General features: G+C 35.7%; 1 protein-coding gene across 1 annotated transcript; it reads left to right on the forward strand.

The window, feature by feature from the left end:
- Positions 1 to 11,827: 11,827 nt before the first annotated feature.
- LOC142352894 (uncharacterized) lies at positions 11,828 to 14,014 on the forward strand. Its single transcript, XM_075405048.1, has one exon. It carries the CDS (start codon positions 11,828 to 11,830, stop codon positions 14,012 to 14,014), a length of 2,187 nt encoding a protein of 728 aa, XP_075261163.1.
- The last annotated feature ends 5,874 nt before the right edge of the window (positions 14,015 to 19,888 follow it).

The raw sequence follows: 19,888 nt of genomic DNA on the forward strand, positions 1-19,888 counted from the left end.
AGGTTGCATTTGACTGACAATTTTGTTTCACTTGGAATGGTTATCTTTAGATAAGCAAGCTTCTGATTTGCTTTTTGTAGAACAAAACTTAAGTGATGATAAATTTTCTGAAAAATATATGCCTAAGTCTTTGAAGTGTGTTTCCTGTGAGATGGCTCCATTGCTGGGAAGCTGCAAAATGTGCTTGTTTTGATATTTACGTAATGAAAATTGCACGTTTTTAAACTTATCGAAATTGAAATTTAACCGATTCTCCTTGCTCCAAACAATAGCATTTTCAGTATCTTTTTCCAGCTGTATTCTATTGTCTACAGTGCTGACGATTTTTGTGTCATCCGCGAATAAATAGCACTCATTGACAATTACTTCGGGTAGGTCATTTATATAAACGGAAAAAAGAAACACTGTAAAAATTGACCCTTGAGGCCCACCACTGGTGATTGGTTGAAAGTCCGATTTTCCGCAAGATATTACAACTCTCTTCTGTCGATCAGTTAAATTTGACGCGCAAAACCTCAAGAAAGCACTGTCAAATCCCATTTGACATAATTTTAAAAGTATGATATTATAATTGATGGTATCAAAGGCCTTTGCTATATCTAGATACACTGTCATTGGCATTTTGTTCTTCAAGTAACTCATACAACCTGTTGCAGTAGAGAAGTAATTGAGTGATGGTTGAATGATTTTTCCTAAAACCATGTTGCTCTACGCAAAGCTTTTGTTGCAGAAAGATCGAGAACTGTTTATACACCATACGCTCAAATAGCAGTGACAAGGAGCTAAGCATGGCAATCGGTCGGTAGTTCTTCATAACTAATTTGCTACCGCTTTTGAAATGGGGTCGTACATGCACTTTTTTCCTTAAACTGGGAAACTCACATTTGTTAACACAGCAACTGAAGATAAACAAAAGTTGATTCGAAATGTACGGTAAAGCAGACTTCAAAAACTTTGGGCTGATTTCATCAAAAGAGTTAGCACCACTACGTTTGTATTTGATTTCCTCACTCAGAGCCGCTTTCTAACGCCCTCTAAAGAAAAGCCTCAAAAACCTCCCCTAAAATTTGCAATAAATTTTAAAATTAACCTCGAGCGTACAAAGTTTAACAAATAAAAAGATTCATGTGTAACAATGATCAGTTTTTATAAGTAGTTGAAGAGTAAACTAGTATATTTGACAAAATATACTTGTATATATACAGAATATTTGTTTGCAGGTATCAGAAGATGCGCACCCATAACTAACTAACAGCTGAAAGTATCCTAAAAATTTTCTTTCTGTGACAAGCATCAAAATGTTTTACAAGGCTGTCGTTTCTACAACTAATGTTTTGACGCTGCAGATGTTCCTCATCATACAAATTGATAATACATTGTTTATGACATCAACGTTATAAGTTCTTTATAGTCAGGTAACCTCTGCCAATTAATAAGAGTCATAGTCGGATAAGGGACTAGTATTTATTAGACTTGAATAAGAATTGATAACTTCATTTCGTAGCTCTAGGACTTTAGTAGTGTGGTCTCACTATTAACTTATAAGTGCGCCTGACCGAAATCTCGTAACCAAATTTAAGGAAGACACCAAAACCACTATTTGGCCAGGGCAATCAGTTCAAGTCTTGAGAAACAAGTCGAGATAATTAAAAAAAGGTAATGTCACATTTGTTTGTCTTTCGATTGTTTTTTGTATGTTTAACTAGCCTGCACAATTTGTCAAAAAAAAATTGACAGCACAATCTTATTTTCAATGCACATTTGGTCTTCTTAAATTGACTCCTAATTTTGACTCACTTCTTCCTTGATTGTACTAACTTCTACAGCAAAATGAACTGAACACAGAAGTGGAACAATATCGACACTCCAATGCTCAAGATATAAGCAAAATTTGCGTTGCATAATTTTTTTCTGCGTCTGACGCATATTGTCAGACACGTTGTTATTGCCTTATTATAAAGAGCTTCAGGACTGGTTGGCAACAAATTAGTGAAAATCAATGAGCTGAAACAGTGAAAAACAAATACGCATTTTCTAATGTTGGTCACAATATTCTAACGCACGCATTACAACTACGTTTGGTTATCATTGATGAATGAATTACTTTGGGAAAACCTTCATACGAAACATTAACCAATAAAAAATACAACGCAAAACTGAATTTTATTGGTTTGGTTCATAGTGTATAAACTTGTTATTTTCCTTGTGGTTTGAAATACAAAATAGAAAAGTCAACTAAGCTTCAACTAAGCACAGAATTTACTTTGAATTTTTGTTTTAAAAAAGCTCTGAATAAGGTGACAAAGAGCAAAACTGAACAGGCTTGTTGTTCCGACCCTACTTGTGGGGGGGGGGACTATATACTCAAATGGTTTTTTTTTGTTCAGTCAATTTTGGCCGATCGATATTCGTCGTAGAGAAATGTGAGTGGTATCATTAAAAAAGCTGGTCCAGATTAGAATTCAAAATTAAAACGATTTTGATTTTCGTTTTTTTCGAGGAGTTATCGAGGATTGAAGTGTTGTGTGAACACGCGATATTTGTTCACTTTTAGTGTAATTATTCTCCAAATTAAAAAATTTTCTATAAAAATAGAATCTCAAAATTAAATTTCACGCAGAAAATGGACCAATTTTTTGTTGCTAATAAACTAAAGGCGATAAAAAAGACTAGTTCTGATCTCATTGGGAAGTTCACTATAAAAAAAATCGAATTCTATTTGAGAGCTCTTTTTTTATTTAGAAAACTTTTCTTTTTTTTGGTTTTTTAAGTCACCTAGAGACAAGTCACTTGTTATATCCAGTTTCTGTTAATGACAAACCTCTTTTACAGTCAAATTAAGCCCAATGAACAAAAAAACATCGTTTTCAAGGAATTGCTCATGTTTTTTTTTGGCTTCGATTCTGAGTTTTCGTAATTTTAAATGAAATTTTGAATTTCTTTTTGAGGTTTTACCAATTTTTTGGAGTCCTATGGCATGGATTCAATGACTAACAGTGCAATATGTTCCTGAATGAGCACTAAAGGAACATACATATCTAGCGCTTTGAGGGGACAGCTAATGGCTGTTAAGGCTTAAAAAACAATTTTTCGATTTTTTTGAACATTAAAGAACCAAACTTATTATCGTGAACTGTAAGTCAGTCCAGAGGTGACAGCACCCTCTTCCTTCCTACTGCAAACAAACTTAATCTGTTTAGCGGTTTTATCTTCTAACTATTGATTATTTGACATCAATGACACAAGATTTCAAAAAATTAATAAAAATTTTTTGGGTACTTTTGTATTATTGGTTACTTGTGAAATCTTATCACATCATCCAAACATTATACACAATATCCAAAAAAAAAATTAAATCCCATTGGCTTCGAAGGGACGTTCAGTGGATCACAGATAAAGTTTTCAGAGAAATGCTAATGGTTTAATTGTCTTCGACACTTGCTTCTCGCAATTTTTACCGAATTTTGGTTTTTGACCGTTTTTGTTATTGTTTTTACAGTCATAAGACTTATTGTGATGTCATTTTAATTATCTATGCATAACAAACATCCTTTTCCTCCCACCGGGTTATATCTTAGCGTAGATATTGAGCTTCGTTGAAAGATTTTGAGTTTAATGGCTGTTAAAAGTTAAAAATAATTTTTCGATTTTTTTTGAATAATAACCAATCCTAAACTTTTTTTTTCGTGATCTGTTGTTCAATGTCAGTACTAGCAGAAACCCTTTCCGTTCTATTGCAGCCAAAATTAATCTGGCTAGTGGTTTTATCTTTTACCTTTTAGTTTTAAAACTTAAATGCCACGAGATTTCATAATTTTTTTTTAATTTTCGAGTACTTTATTTTATTTTTTTGATCCTTTTGAAATCTTATCAAATCATCCTACTGCTGATGCTCCTCATTGTTTTTGGGGATAAAGTTCAACGGATCACATATAAAGTTTACAGAGAAGAGCTATAGATTTGAATTGCTTCGACATATTCTTCTGATACTTTTCTACTGGATTTTTAGTTTTTGCCTGCCTCTGTTTTCGTTTTCATAGTCAATAACTTGTTGAAACGTCTTATTGGTGAAATATGAATGACAAACAAACTTATTGTCCCATCGAGGCATAATTTAGCGTATTTTCTGGCTCGCCATGAAAGCTAATGAAATTAATTGCGTTGATAATACGTGTTTTCTCGAAAATTTCGTTGTTCTAATGTATTTGTTAATGTTTGTTGATTTTTTGAAATTATACTGATAAATAAGAGAAATCCTCTTGCTCTTAAAATTTAATTGAAAATAGAAGAGTTTTTAGTGAAAAGTTCATTATCTTAATGCCTTTGACACTTTCTCGCTCAATTGTTTCTTGAATTTGCTGTTTTTGTTCTTTAGGTAACCATAATTTGCTGACAATTCTCATAGGCTTCTAATTGATCATTGAATGAGTGATATTACCCGAAGCCGAAGCAGTTAGTTTATAGCGAACAGTCCTAAAGTTTATGATGAACATATTGAAGTTTTTTTCAAACTTTTCAGTTTTTGTTGCTCTTTTCGTCATATTGTAATTTATTTTCATCAATGAGAGGTCTCATCCAATTTCTTGTATTTCAAGAGATAACATATCTATTGATATTATTTGTCACTGACGTTTTGTTTGTTGGACAATATGCATTTTTCTGAATTTTTTTCTCTTCTTTCAGAACAATCGCGTAATAACAGATCCCAATGGTTTTCAATCGTGGCGCAAGTAAACTTATTCAATCTCTCAGTTTAAATTCTTCAGCTGAATCAGTAGAATCGAACAATTGAATTTCATGAGATAACATTTGAATTCAGATGATACAGAACAATTGAATTCAGATGATACTTAATATTCAGATGATAGCTAATGACTTTAATGGTAGCAATAGCTTGTGTTTTCGAAAATCGTTTGTAATTTTTCGAGATTCTCTTTAGTTCGCTTCTATGGCTTAGTCTAACCAAAGACATGTCTTTTTGGTTTCTTAATGAGTTTTTAGTAATTTATTAAAGATTTTTTAGTTAAAAGCTAATGATTTTTAAGATTTTTGAAATTTCTTGTAAAAAATGTTGGTTAGTTTTTAAGTTTCGCCTCACTGTTCGTTTTTTTTGTCGACTTGTTATCCTGTCTCAACTGCTGTATTGTTAGAATAAAGTAAATTTGTGTAGTTAAAGTTTTATCTGACTGCACTTTGACGTTGCTACCAGGTGCTTTTAAATTTAGATATTCAGTTTTTGCCGGGAAATTTTTGTTTGTGCTAATTTTGTTTTTTGTTTTTTTTTGTCTCTTAGTCTCCTTAATGTCAGATCACGTTTGAGCTGTAATGAGACATCGAATTATGTAATTCAATTAGTAGATAAGTTGTGTAACGATTGCTTTAAACTCAAACATCTATTTTTGTTATCTCTTCATTTGGTTGACAATTTAGTCAAAATTGTAGATGAGCTCGGGTCGGAACATCATGTGCAAACGCACATTAACGAGCCGCCTTGTCTTATAAAATTTATTTTTCTATGGATAGAAAAGCATCACAATCAGTATGCATCATGGCCTGGATTGGTTTTGACAATCTCATTCTCCAAAAAAGTTGGTATTGAAGTTTCAACGAAACCATTAACTTTTGCACCTTCAATGTGGGTTTCAAAAGATAGACAAATTTGAAATAAAATAAAAATCTCAAACAAAAGATCTTGTAAAAAGCTATGAAAACAAGATGATCACCATACTTAAATCTTACACCAAAAAGTTCAACAGCAACCGCTTGTAAAAACTTTGAAAAGGCAATCAAATTAAAACTTTTAAACCAATTCGTCTCTTTTGGGTTTTCATGAACAAAAACTGTTTTTGCAAATAAAGATAGAAATTTTTGGATTTAAAACAACGACAATTCTTTTGGACCAAAAACAGATCTATAACTTTTAGGGGTGTAAAAGTATTTTTGATGGACGACATTTTTTTAAATCCTTTTACCGCGAACTCCTATTTTGATTGATTTTCGAGACTAAAAAACTTTTCGACTAAAAAACTAACTAGCTCTATCTCAACCTGAGCAAAAGTGTGAAAAACAGAAGATAATATTTACTGCTTAAATCAAAGCAACTGCTTTGAAGAAAAATTATTTCTTTCGGTTAAAAACCTATTTTCTGTTCCTTAACAATTTTTCAAATGTACTTAACCCGTTGTTTAAAAATATTTTCAATCTGGAAATGTTGTGCAGAACAGAACTGAGAGTCAGTGAATCAATATTGTTCCCAATGACCTTGGAACTCAAGAAAAGCATGACATTTGCTGATGATTAAAACTAACGCCAAAAACCTGAGAGTTACTCTTTCCCAAAAAAACATCTCACAAGAAGTCGCAACCAAATATGAGCAACCAAAAGTCTAGAATATATGTTTCATTACATAAATTGGAGACCTACCTCCGTGATTAGGAAACATAGTCTACCTTCTGAAACGGAATTTTTTTTAAAAAACAGAGAGGGTAACATCAACCCCCCCCCCAACCAAAGACAAAGAAACCGTACCAAGATTGTCCGAACGGAGCCTATCTGCCCACCAGTTACACAACAACAGCAACAAACCTGACCACTCCAAGTTTTGTGTCAGAGCACCAGAGGAATAAGCAGCTGCATCAAGAAAAGCCCCCCAAGACGACATTTTTTTTGGTCTCAGAAGTCACCAAAGACGAGGAGATTTTTTTTCAAGGTTTCCAGACGTCACCCGATCAAGAAGGCCTGACTTTTTTTTGGTTGCAGACGTCACCAAGAGATGATAGCCCGAGGTCCCAGACGTCACCTCAGAAGTCCCTTTCCCGGTTAGACGTATCCAAAAAAAAAACTTGAATTTTTTTGCGACAAAAATCTCAAAAACATGAAAATTGTCCCCCAGCGAGCTTTTGTCGATGCTTTATGAAAGAAATAGCCATGAGAAACCACATGTCAGCATTTAGCAGCAAAAAAAACACATAGATTGTACGAAAAACGATATAGCCTTTTTTGGATCAGAAAAATTCAAAAACATTTTTCTGAATTTGTCGCAAAAAAAACTACATAACAGTAAAATCAGTAGTTGAATAGAACACCTCAGTTGGACCTTAAATTGACTTTTTTAAACTCTAGTTGTTTATGTAAAATTTTTTTGCACAAAAAACGAAAAAGTCGCTAAAGTGCTTTTTTGAGGGTCAAAAATCAAAAAAAGTTATCCCAACATTTTAATAGAAAATTATTAAAAAATCCAAGAAAATCTATTGATTGGGCCCCCTCAGTTTGCTATAATACAAGTTTTGAAGTTAGTTTATGGACTTTGCTTTTTAGCAAAGAGACAACGAGAATTTGGCAAAAATTGCTTCTTTGACTTTAAAAATTCAAAAAACGTTTTCTTGACGTTATGATATAAACTATTAGTAGATCCAAGAAAACCTATTGATTGGGCCCCCTCATTTCGCTATAATACAAGTTTTAAAGTTAGTTTATGGGCTTTGCTTTTTAGCAAAGAGACAACAAGAATTTGGCAAAAATTGCATCTTTGACTTTAAAAATTCAAAAAAAGTTTTCTTGACGTTATGATATAAACTATTAGTAGATCCAAGAAAACCTATTGATTGGGCCCCCTCAGTTTGCTATAATACAAGTTTCAAAGTTAGTTTACGGACTTTGCTTTTTAGCAAAGAGACAACGAGAATTTGGCAAAAATTGCTTCTTTGACTTTAAAAATTCAAAAAACGTTTTCTTGACGTTATGATATAAACTATTAGTAGATCCAAGAAAACCTATTGATTGGGCCCCCCAGTTTGCTATAATACAAGTTTTAAAGTTAGTTTATGGACTTTGCCTTTTAGCAAAGAGACAACGAGAATTTGGCAAAAATTGCTTCTTTGACCTTAAAAATTCAAAAAATGTTTTCTTGACGTTATGATATAAACTATTAGTAGATCCAAGAAAATCTACTGATTGGGCCCCCTCAGTTTGCTATAATTCGAGATTTAAAGTTCGTTTATCAATTTAACATTTTAGAAAAGAGGCAACTTGAATTTAGCAAAATTTCATCTTTGACTTTGAAAATTCAAAAAAAAAAGTTTTCTTGACGTTATGATATAAACTATTAGAAGATCCAAGAAAACCTATTGATTCCCCCTCAGTTTGCTATGATTCGAGCATTAAAGTTAGTTTATCAATTTAACATTTTAGAAAAGAGGCAACTTGAATTTAGCAAAATTTCATCTTTGACTTTAAAAATTCAAAAAAAACTTTCTTGACAGTATGATATAAACAATTAGTAGATCCAAGAAAATCTATTGATTTGGCCCCTCAGTTTGTTATAATTCAAGCTTCAAAGTTAGTGTATCAATCTAACATTTTAGAAAAGAAGCAACTTGAATTTAGCAAAATTTCATCTTTGACGTTAAAAAAGTAAAAAAAAAAACGTTTTCTTGAAATTTTGTTATAAACAATTAGTAGATCCAAGAAAACCTATTCATTGAGCCCCTCGGTTTGTTACAAAACAAGCTTCAAAGTTTGTTTATCCATTTTGCATTTCAATAAAGAGGCAACATATAATTGGCAAATTTGCTTCTTAGACTCAAAAAACTAAAAAAAAAAACTTTTCTTGACGTTTTGATAGATACAATTAGTAGATCTAAAAAAACCTTTTCATTGAACCCCCTCAGTTTGTTATAATACAAGCTTCAAAATTATTATTTTGATTTTAATTTAGAAAAGAGGCAACATAATATTGGCAAAATTGCTTCTTTCACTCAAAAAAAAATTAAAAACGTTTTCTCAAAGTTTTGGTTAAAACATTTATTAGTCCCAGAAAACCTGTTGATCGCACCCCCTCAGTTTATTTCAAAACAAGCTGATAAATAAATTTTATCACTTTTGCAAAACTTTATTCTTAAGAAAACCAGGCAATCACATTTTTGCTTTCAATTTGTGCATACTACTAGCCGCGCGCTTAGTTAATGGGGTAGCACTGAAAACAACTTCAAGAAAAAAAACCAAAAAAGAGGAAAAATTAAGAACATTTTTCTCATTAGATCAAAAGCAAGAAAATCAAAAGCTCGAAATATTTTCCTACCTAAATTTGCTCACACAAATACTTCCTTGAGGATAACTCAAACGTCTCTTCCTTTTTTGTCCGCGGTCTCAGAAGTTGCCGAAAGAAGTCCCATTGCCCCACCTTTTTGGTCTCAGTAGTCACCAGATAGAAGGAGAGAGTATTTTTGGTGTCAGTAGTTACCATAGTAGATGATCTTCAAAACTTAGTGTCAGCAGTCACAAGGGCGGAAGGAATTCTCAAAGTAAAGATTTCAAAAGTTTTGAAAAGTAAACAAGAAGCAAGCAGTTCAATTTAAGAGGAAAGAATTTCAAACGAGCCCCAGTACAAGTCGAGTTGTCTTGTCTGCTTGTCTGTAGCTCACGTTGCCTATTCGCACCGCAATAAAAAAACTTTTAAACATTTTCAACACAGGTACTAAGCAGTAGCAGCCTCTAAGCATTTTTTTGTTCCTTTTTCAAAAAAGGTTTTGTACTTGTAAAAGATTGTAACAAAAAACTATTCAAGAGCCATACACTTATTATACTCATAATTAAATCTTAATTTCCCCAAGTTTTAGCAATTATTAGGTCGTGTTTATTGAAATAACGAAACAAGCGCGCGCACACGTTTATTTTTATTTTCTTTTTAGATAAAACTAGCTAGATTTAGCACAAAAAAACAATAGGATTCTATTTTTCAGAAAAGTTGCGTCGTATTTTTAACAACAAAAACTGGGGCTGATTAGCCTCACAGTGTCATAATTATTGTTTTTCGACTTTGAAACTTGCGTCGCTCCGGTTTCGAAGCCGTTTTTTACCTGTTAGTACGAAAAAGTCCAACAAGAGCAAGATGACAAAGAAGAACAGTCAAAGTTGTCAGTACGCCCTAAACAAATTCAAAATTGGAGAGCTGAGTTTGAAAAGCAAGCTGGACCTCTTACAATCCGCAATTGATCAGCGAAAGAGTTTCAGATCACTCACCCTGCTCATCAATAAAGCAAAATCAAATGTTGACGAGCTGAAAACAACACTTGATGCCGTGTTAAAAGAAAGTCCGAACTCCAGCTGTACTTCATCTGTCATGGAACGACATTCAAACCTTCTGTCACGGCTAGAGAAACTTGAACACGAAATTGACAGTTTAGATGACGATGGACTACTCAGCCAATCTTCAACTAGGATACGCGATGATGCCAGTGTAACAACTCATACGACTGCCAGATATCCAACCTCACGGAGATGCTCACCATCAATGAACGAGATTCCACAAGCAAGCAACCCAGAACGTTCATCATTCTCCAACAAAACACCACCTCTCCCACCGAGACCGGAGAAACCATCCCTGTTTTTGTCTGAATGCCACAGGACCAAACCAATGTTGTCAAAGTTTTTAAATGGCAACAACGAGAATCCCCCTACTATTGCAATGAGTACAACAAGTTTATTCAGACCAATTAACATCGATAACACAGTTGATTCCAAAACAGAAGTAAAACACTCGGATAAAAATTTTGCGAAACCTGAGACGACCGTCGCAAAAACTCCCGATCGTTTTGCTCTCAGTGATACAACATGATCTGCTGTTGATAATTTTACAGTCAACCAGCAGCAGTTTAAAGCGGACAATGATTCAATCCAGCCACTCAGTTTTGTTAGCACGCAAAATAACTTTCAAAACCGTTTTCCTCAGGAAAACCTTAATCATCAATTACAGTAAAAAAATATGTTATCTGAATTTTCTCAAGATATCGCCGAGGAACGGTTTCAGACGCAAACGTTTGAACCAAAGAGCATGGGTTGTTCCCAATTCCAAGGAACACATAATCCCCGGTTGATGAATCCCACTTCTGTCAAATATTGCAGTCAAGAAAAAGCACAGAATCTAGATTTTGATCCGCAACAGACAAAACAACCAATTGAACTGAGTAACACAATGACAAACATTAATCAGTTCTCCGAAAATTCCTGCCAAAACGCAAACAATTTTCAAACATCTAACATATTTTCTTTACCATTGCATAATAGACAGGAATCGAAAAACACAGAGAATAAAAATTTACCTGGAAACTTCACTCAATTCCAGCCACAGTCACATGTCAATACCGTAGGCATTGAGCCTGTCAACCCATTCGGTGTTCAACAAACCGCCTGTTCAAAAACAATAACTGAAAGTGTTCTAATTGCTCCTTCAATCTCAACGTTTTCCCCACAAGCACTGCCTTCAATAGAGCAAAATCCTCAGCCACAATTACCACATTCATATCAATTTTCCAGCGTATTGAATCCAATATCAAATGAAAGGTTCAAAAACCCTTCATTTGAAATCAATTTTTTACCGTGGACCTCAAACACAGCTCCATATTGCCAGAATTCAACAAGTGAACACTCAATAAAGTTACCACCTCTTACAATTCAAAACTTTAATGGCAACCCATTGAAGTACCACGAATGGATAAATAACTTTTCTTGCCTCGTACATAACAACACCAGTATCACCGACACACATCGTATCACCTATTTGCAAAATGCAGTTACTGGCAAAGCAAAAGATGTAATCCAAGCTTATTCGTGTGATCCTGCTTATTATAGCACAGCTTTAAACGAACTAATGTCATATTTTGGTGATCCTACAATAGTGGTGAACGCCTTCATAAATCAATTGGAAAACTGGAAATCAACTAATGACTATAACAAGCAAAATTTTGTGACCTTTGCTTTGTTCTTGAAACGTTTAGTGCAAGCTTTCCAATACCTGGGGTACACAGCGGACCTACAGAGCTCAACACTTATGAAGAAAGCTAAAGAAAAAATCCCGCATAACATCCTCCTCAAATGGACAGAGCACACCGTTACATCAATCCAAACACCAGCTATTTTAGTTGAATTTCAGAAATGGTTAGAAGTTCAAGCACATGTGTACGATAAGATAAACCACGAAAACTTCCAGCAAAATAACCTTCGTAGAAACAACTTTAGTATCTCTGGAAATTTGAACAACAGCGTTAATCAGTCAAGAAATTTAAGTATCCAAAATTTAGGTTTTCCAGCACAGCCGACTAGCCTAAATCAGTCAACAGCAATAAGCAGTAGCTGTAATGTGAAAACACCTAGCGCTCCACCATTTCCACCCCTAAACAACTCAAATCAACCAAAGCGTTCTTGCGAAAAATGTCGAGGAAATCATATACTAGCGACCTGTCCCGATTACCAACAATGCAGCCCAAACCAGCGATTTGACATTGTAAGCAAGAGCAATCTTTGCTCGAACTGTTTGAGCAATAAACACAAGAAGCAAAACTGCCCATCAACAAAACGCTGCCAAACATGCAGCGGATACCACCACACAACACTGCATGACCCTGCTAAAATTATCAAGCGTCCACCAGCTGCTTTTGCCACCAGCAATTCCACAGGTACAAGTGTTACCAACCAACCAAATCAGCTTGTCAAACAGAAATGTGAACCAGGAAGTAACAACAACGCAAGCGCCTCATCCAAATCACAAAAGAGCCGCTACGGACAGTCTTTTGCAAACAAAAATCAGAGTCAATTTTGGCGCGCTAATTTGAACAATGCCAACCAAAGTTTTAGCGTGAATCATCTACAGTCTACACCAAAAGAATGGTTCGAACAACTTCAACTTATCCCAGTATCTTTTCTAAACGGCAAAAAAGCTTTGGATACGTACGCTCTGATCGATCCAGGAAGCCAATTTACTTTCATACTTGACAAAATCACAGAGTTCCTTGCTCTTCCATGCGAAGATCAAGAAGCAACTACGCTTCAGTATCTTAACACAGAGCATGATATGCCACTTTCAAAAATTTCTGAACAAGTGACAGTTGCATCCTACGAAAATTTGGATCAAAAGTTTCAAACTACAACCACTTATAGCACTCCTTGTTTAAATTTAGCACCAGCTAATACGTTAGAACTCAACCAACTTTGCGATGCATTCAAAGAACTCCGTCACATTCACTTCCCAGAAATAGCTGAAGGCAAAATCGGTGCCCTTTTGGGAATAAACACTTTTGCTTTCACACATCCAGTTGAAGTCATCCCCGCAACTAAAAACCAGCCTTTCGGCGTAAAAACGAGGCTTGGATGGACCCTAGCTGGAGAGTATGAAAGAGTGCAAAAGCAACCCAAACAACGATCTCACCAGCAGAAACAGTACGTGTACCACGTATCACGAAGAAGCTCCGACGATCAGCCTCTTGATGAATTGCTTGAGCAATTCTGGAAAATTGAAGCTGAAGGAACTCAACCCGAGCCTGAATCTAAAAATCTCGTTGACAAGGAAGCCCTTGATATATTGAACAAAACAATCAGCTACAATGGTGAGAGGTACGAAATTGGACTGCCTTGGAAAAAACCATTGAGAATTGAAAATAATTATTTTGCAGCTCTCAGCCAGCTGAAAAGTCTTCAGAACCGACTCAGTAATGACCTCCAATTGAAAGAGTTGTATGAGCAAACTCTCACAACAGATCTTCAAAAATTTTATGTCAAGCCAGTTGAAATGCAGCAGCAAGAACCCGAGAAAATTTGGTATTTGCCTCATCACCCAAACAAGCCAAACAAGGTTAATCCAAACAAGCCCGGAAAAGTGCGCAGAGTAGCAAATGCTGCGGCCAAGTTTAGAGGACAATCTTTGAACTCCAATTTGATCATAGGTCCAGATTTGCTGAACAACTTGGTAGGAATTCTTCTGAGATTTCGTGAAAACCCAGTTGCCATTCTCTCTTATATCGAAGGCATGTTCATGCAGATAGCAATAAGGCATGGGGACCAATCTGCAATACGCTTTCTCTGGCCCAATGAAGAGATGGTTAACCAATACCAGTTCACCAGATTAATTTTTGGAGCAACCTGCTCCCCATTTTGTGCAATTTTCGCTCTGAACCGTTGCGCAGAAGATAATGCAATTGAATTTCCAAAAGCAGTTAATGCAATAAAGAACCATTTTGGATGACTATATGGATGACTATATCCATTCTTTGCCGTCTATAGAAGAAGCAATTGAAACCATTAACCAGACTAAAGATAGCCTTCATAAAGGTGGCTTTCGCTTGACAAAATTTTTGTCAAACAAACATGAAGCCCTAAGGTTCATTGAGCAAGAAGATCGAGATAAACTGAAAGAGATCAATAGAGTCCTCGGTCAGAAATTGAATACCAGAACTGACCGTTTTCTAATGAAGACATTAGAACAATTTCCTCGAAATGCAAGTGAGTATACACAAAAGAAAATGTTCAGCTTAGTATCAACAATTTTCGCTCCCCTAGGAATTTTTTGTCCCCGCTCACAATTAGAATCAAAATGCTTTTAAAACAAGTCTGGAAGCTAGGCAAGAAATGCGATGAACCACTTCCCGTAGAACTTCATTCCAACCTACAAAAAGTGCTCGATAGTTACTTTGCAATGCCTGATATCGAAAACCCCAGATGGTTGAACTCCTCAACGAATCAGGAAAATAATCACCAGCTCCATGTCTTTGTTGACGCCTCAACCGTTGCATTGTCAGCAGTTGCTTACATTCGCACCCAAAAACAGGACGAAATCTTTCAAACATCTTTTCTGCTTGGAAAATGCAAAGTTGCACCAATAAAACAAATTAGTGTGCCAAAATTGGAACTCGAAGCAGCCGTTTTAGGTACACGCCTCCGCACATTGATAGAAACCGAAATGACATTAAAATTTGAAAAAGTATAATTGTGGACTGATAGTCGTGTTGTCTTAGATTGGATCAGTTCAACTAAGAAACAAAACGTTTTCGTCTCAAATCGACTCGAAGAAATTAAGAAAACAACTAAAACTGATGAGTGGAATCATGTCCCAACTAATTTTAATCCAGCCGACCATGAAACGCGTGGCCTTGAACCATCAGAAATCCCCCCAAAATGGCTTACAGCACCACAATTTTTGCAAAACACTGAAAGTTCTTGGAAAGATTTGAAAAAGATTTCAACCGTAGGTGCCGTAACCAGAAACACAAAAAAATCAAACCTGTTCCAGACCCAAACCGCTTTTCAACATGGAAGAAGCTACTTTTAACCCTCGCAACTGTCTTCAATTTAATTTACAGAGCTAAGAAGAATCGTTCGGACCAAAGCCAATACACAAAAGATGATGTTTGTTTATCTCAAAATTTTCTGCTGAAGTTGTCTCAAAACAATGCTTTTTCCTCAACAATCAACGCATTAAAAAGAACACAAAAGTTAGACGCCAAGAGCAAATTGAGAAATTTAAATCCAATAATTGACCAAAACGGACTCCTACGATCTAGTGGCCGTCTGCTATTTGCTCCAACAGAATTGGAGATCGAAAAATGTCCAATAATCTTGGACGCAAAGGAAAATATTGCGAGACTATACCTTGAACATGCGCACAGAATTTGTGCTCATCAAGCAACAGAACCGGTCAAAGCATTTGTACAACAACGCTACTACGTCATTGGACTTCGAAAAACACTACTTTCAATAAAATACCGATGTTTTCTGTGTCGCCGTTTTGACACTCAAAATATACAACCAATAATGGCCCCACTTCCTGCTTTCCGCTTCCCCACAGAAGAAACCAAATTTCCGTTTGCCAACAAAGGACTGGACTTTTTTGGCCCGTTTTATATTGAGGACAAACAAGGCAAAATCGAGAAACATTATGGACTTATTTTTACATGCCTCGTTACGCGAGCAGTCCATTTAGAAACATGTCCAGATTTAAATACAGACACCTTCCTCAATGCATATCGACGATTCAACTGCCGAAGATGCCAACCTATTTTATTGTACAGCGATAACGGAAAAACATTAACGATGTATAGTACAGCGAAAGTACAGCGATAACCGAAGAGCTGAAGAAGTGGGTTAAGGCTTTAGACAAAGACAAGATTTATAAAGCCCTAGCTGCAGTCAAAACCACATGGAAATTTAACCCTCCATACGGCTCTCATTTCGGTGGCGTGTGGGAGCGATTGATTCAGAGCGCAAAAAGGACACTCTTAATCATTCTAGGATCTAAGCGTCTCTCCTTCGACATCTTTGAGACAATAATGGTAGAAGTCGAAGCAATCCTGAATTCCAGACCCTTGACAAACGTTGCTGATCAGTCTGAAAACGAAGAACCACTCACTCCTAACCATTTCCTCATTCAACGCCCTTACAGTTCCTTGCCACCCGGAAACTTTGGAGACCAGCAGCCAGCTAGTTTCAAGAACTGGAAGCACGTGCAGCAGTTGATGAACCACGTGTGGCGGCGTTTGATTAAGGAGTACCTGCCGACATTACTCAAGAGACGAAAATGGACAGACAACAACCAGCCTCCTCTGAAATTAGGAGATGTTGTGTGGGTACTCAAGGACTTGACGCCAAGAGGAATCTGGCCCCTTGGAAGAGTTGTGGAAACATCCCCTGGACGAGACGGTGAAGTACGAGTTGCCAAAGTAAAAACGGCTTACGGCTCGTTCGTGCGTCCTGTCGCCGGCCTCGCACGGGTTTTTTCCCCGTAGTTTTTTAATTCAAATTTTTAGCTTCGGTCTTAGGCAACATGACCTACATCCACCAACTTGGATGTTATTGCCCTTACAGTATTTTCATTCCAATTATATAGGTTCAAGGATATCGGATCAAACGACAATCAAGATGATCTTCAACCCCCTGCCCTCCTTCTTGGAGCATGTTCCCAATGACCTTGGAACTCAAGAAAAGCATGACATTTGCTGATGATTAAAACTACCACCAAAAACCTGAGAGTTACTCTTTCCCAAAAAACATCTGACAAGAAGTCGCAACCAAATATGAGCAACCAAAAGTCTAGAATATATGTTTCATTACAAATATAATTGAACAAAATAATGAGAAAAAAATATTTACAACAGCTGTAGGGCAAGAACACTTTTTGCTGAACTGCTGAAAATTTTCCTTTTAGTTTTAACTGCCTAGCTAAAAAGTAATTGTCGACAATGTTTCATTCGCAGAAAATAATAGCAAGTACAAAAGTCTCTGTTGACATCTTTACATCCGATTGCTTTTTTAAATAAAACTGCAAACTAGTGAATAGGTGAACTGTAATTAAGTATTTGAGAACCCATATTACCTATAGATTAAAAGGAAACAAAGTTTTTCTTGGAATCAAAAATTAGGGCAAATTTTATTGCGATTGTTGAAAAATGGATGCAAAAATCTTCATAATAGTTTGTTTCTATGAACAGCAATCAAAAATCTATATAATAGAACGACTGAAGACAGACTATTTTTTCGATAGCCATGGAATCGGAACGAACACTAAGACTACAATGGATAGAAATTTTTTTAAGAACAAAAAGTTTTGAGGACTTTGCAGTTGATTTCCACAAATTCAAAAAATTACGAAAAGACAAATAGATGATCCTCGTGACTTTTAGACATCAACTTTTCAACAGAAACAATTGGCACCAACAATTAACTAATTTTGACAATGATTATCGTTATCTAGTAATCAAGTATTTTAAATAGTGTTATAAATATCTTCAAAGCTAAACACTTCTCTAAAGAAAATGAAATTTCCGTTATTTTAGTCATTTACATCATTCAATCAGAGTCATGCACCAATCATGCTGAATTGTAGACATACAAAATAAAAGCTGGCAAAAAGATGCCAAAATTAGACCAAACTTAGTGTTGTCGGCGTCTTGAAAAGCAAATATGTTTCTATCAAAAATCTACAAAATCAAATATGCGAGAAGTGAGACAATTAGAAGACAATTACAATTGAGAAGTGGAGAATAATGAACATGTTTAAAAAATACTGGTGCTCATCATTGTGTTCTTACAGGATGACGTGGGGAGAACTTCAATAGCTGAGATAGTCCAGAAAAACCTCTCAGGATATATTAATTCCTTGAAGCACGACTTTTTATTTTTGTCCGACCGAAATAGGGAGAATAAAAACAAACATTTCATATGTGGAAAAAAAAGAAGAAATGTGATTCCTTAATGTGTTGATCAGTTGTAAAAATACGTGTACTGCGGGAAGATGAAGACAAGGACAGCACGTGCTCTGTTAGCGTTGTTAGCTCGGTAAGCGAAATCAACAAGCAAACAAGAGAAACTTACCAAAACTTAGGCTCAATTTAAGAACTTTTGCCCCCGCCTGTTTCTGCGTCCTGTCTGTTTTTATGTAGAGTGCAAGTGAAGTGCAGTTTACTTGGGGCTACTGAGACTACACGAAGTGCATAAAATTCGGTAAGCTCGTTCCTCATACCTCTCACCCAAAACTTTCCCATGTAAACTTCGCGGGGTGGTTTGCCTGTGAAAGCAGCCCAGTTTGTCCCCCCCAAGTCTTGTGGGACCATTTGCCTGAAAAATTATTCGTCTTAAATTGCTTATCAGGTGACAAAACAGAATACACCAGCTAAGTAACAATCTCCCCACAGAGTTGCACAGATTTTAAAGACTCTTTATGATAGCTTGCCAGAAGAATTGGCCTCCCCCGAGAAAATTGACCCATAAAACGAAGGGACCGAAAGAAACCTTTCCATGCTGTCAGTGTCTTGAAAAGTGCATTCACTGCTTCAATAAGGATAATTAGTTTCACCTGTACTGTACTGACTGAACAAAATTTGAAGGCCCTAGGAAAAATCATTAATTCTTTTTGGGACTGTGAAGGTTGCCGAAGCAGAGTAATTAAAAAAACAAATAAAAAAAAACGTTCACGAAAAACTTGAGAAATTCAAAATGATTTAAAATCTCAAATTAAAATTAGAGACAAAATATTTCCCGGAATATGGAAGATCTGAACCTTAATCTGCAACCTAGAACAAAGATTCAACAGGCAACTAACTCAACTTCAGATAGTAACAATAATGGCAACTCTAAAAGAGTGCAAGAGGAAAATAAGCTATTTTTATTTGGTTTGTTGGAAAATTAGGCCGCAAATGAGAGCCCATCAAGTAATTTTGTTGACAGATACCAAAATGACACTCTGAGGGATGAAAAACTTGCAGAATCATTGGGAATAAGTATTGCAATACAAGACTTTTTTTGTCTACACAAATACAGCAGCAATAATCCAAAAGAACGGCCACTGGAAATAAAGGTTGCAATCCACAGGAACTATCGCATTGTTTTCAAGTCGATCAACAAATTGAAAGAGAAAAAAATGCTTGTCAAAAAAGTTTTGGGCGAAGAAGGAATGTTGGAAGAAAACATCTGCTTCATTTTTGATACCAATCCTTGCATAAACTTCAAATCAATCGATCAGAAAAACTCAAGAAGGAAAATTGTATTAAAAACAGCAAGCAATTGATCTGGTGCCGGGGATAGATACTGTCTGCTCAACACATAAGATCAATAGTTAGACAATCTTGACTAGAACCATGTGATGTGATACGAAGTGCAGCAGTAAATTGTAGATCACTTCTGACGATGTAGGGCGAATGAATTTAGATATTCTACTAAGGAAAGTTGACCCAGACATCATTTGTTTAAATGATCCCTGGTTTGATCCAAATGTTGATGACTGGGAGACCTTACCTAATAGCAACTATCAACTGCAGAAAAGGACTGATAGAGCAAACGAATCGGCCCACATGGTGGTGTTTTGATAGCTGATAAATCCAACCTTGTACTCGAAGAAAAAAACAATCAATACTGCCGAGAATTTTGTTTAAAAATGCGTTACCGTTTTCAGAGATATCCCGGTCACATTCATTACAATTGTAAACCTCCAGTGAAAAGCAGGTACAGAATTGAATGTAGTAAACTTTGGGAAACAATTGACTCACTGATTGAGGAAAATTGACCAATAGGTGGCACAAAAAGGAAAAAAGAACATTCTGATTGTAATTTGTGACATTAATTTTTGCAA

The sequence above is a fragment of the Convolutriloba macropyga genome, chromosome 14 (genome assembly GCF_964194025.1).
Source record: "Convolutriloba macropyga chromosome 14, txConMacr16.3, whole genome shotgun sequence".
Taxonomy (NCBI): Eukaryota; Metazoa; Xenacoelomorpha; order Acoela; family Convolutidae; genus Convolutriloba; species Convolutriloba macropyga.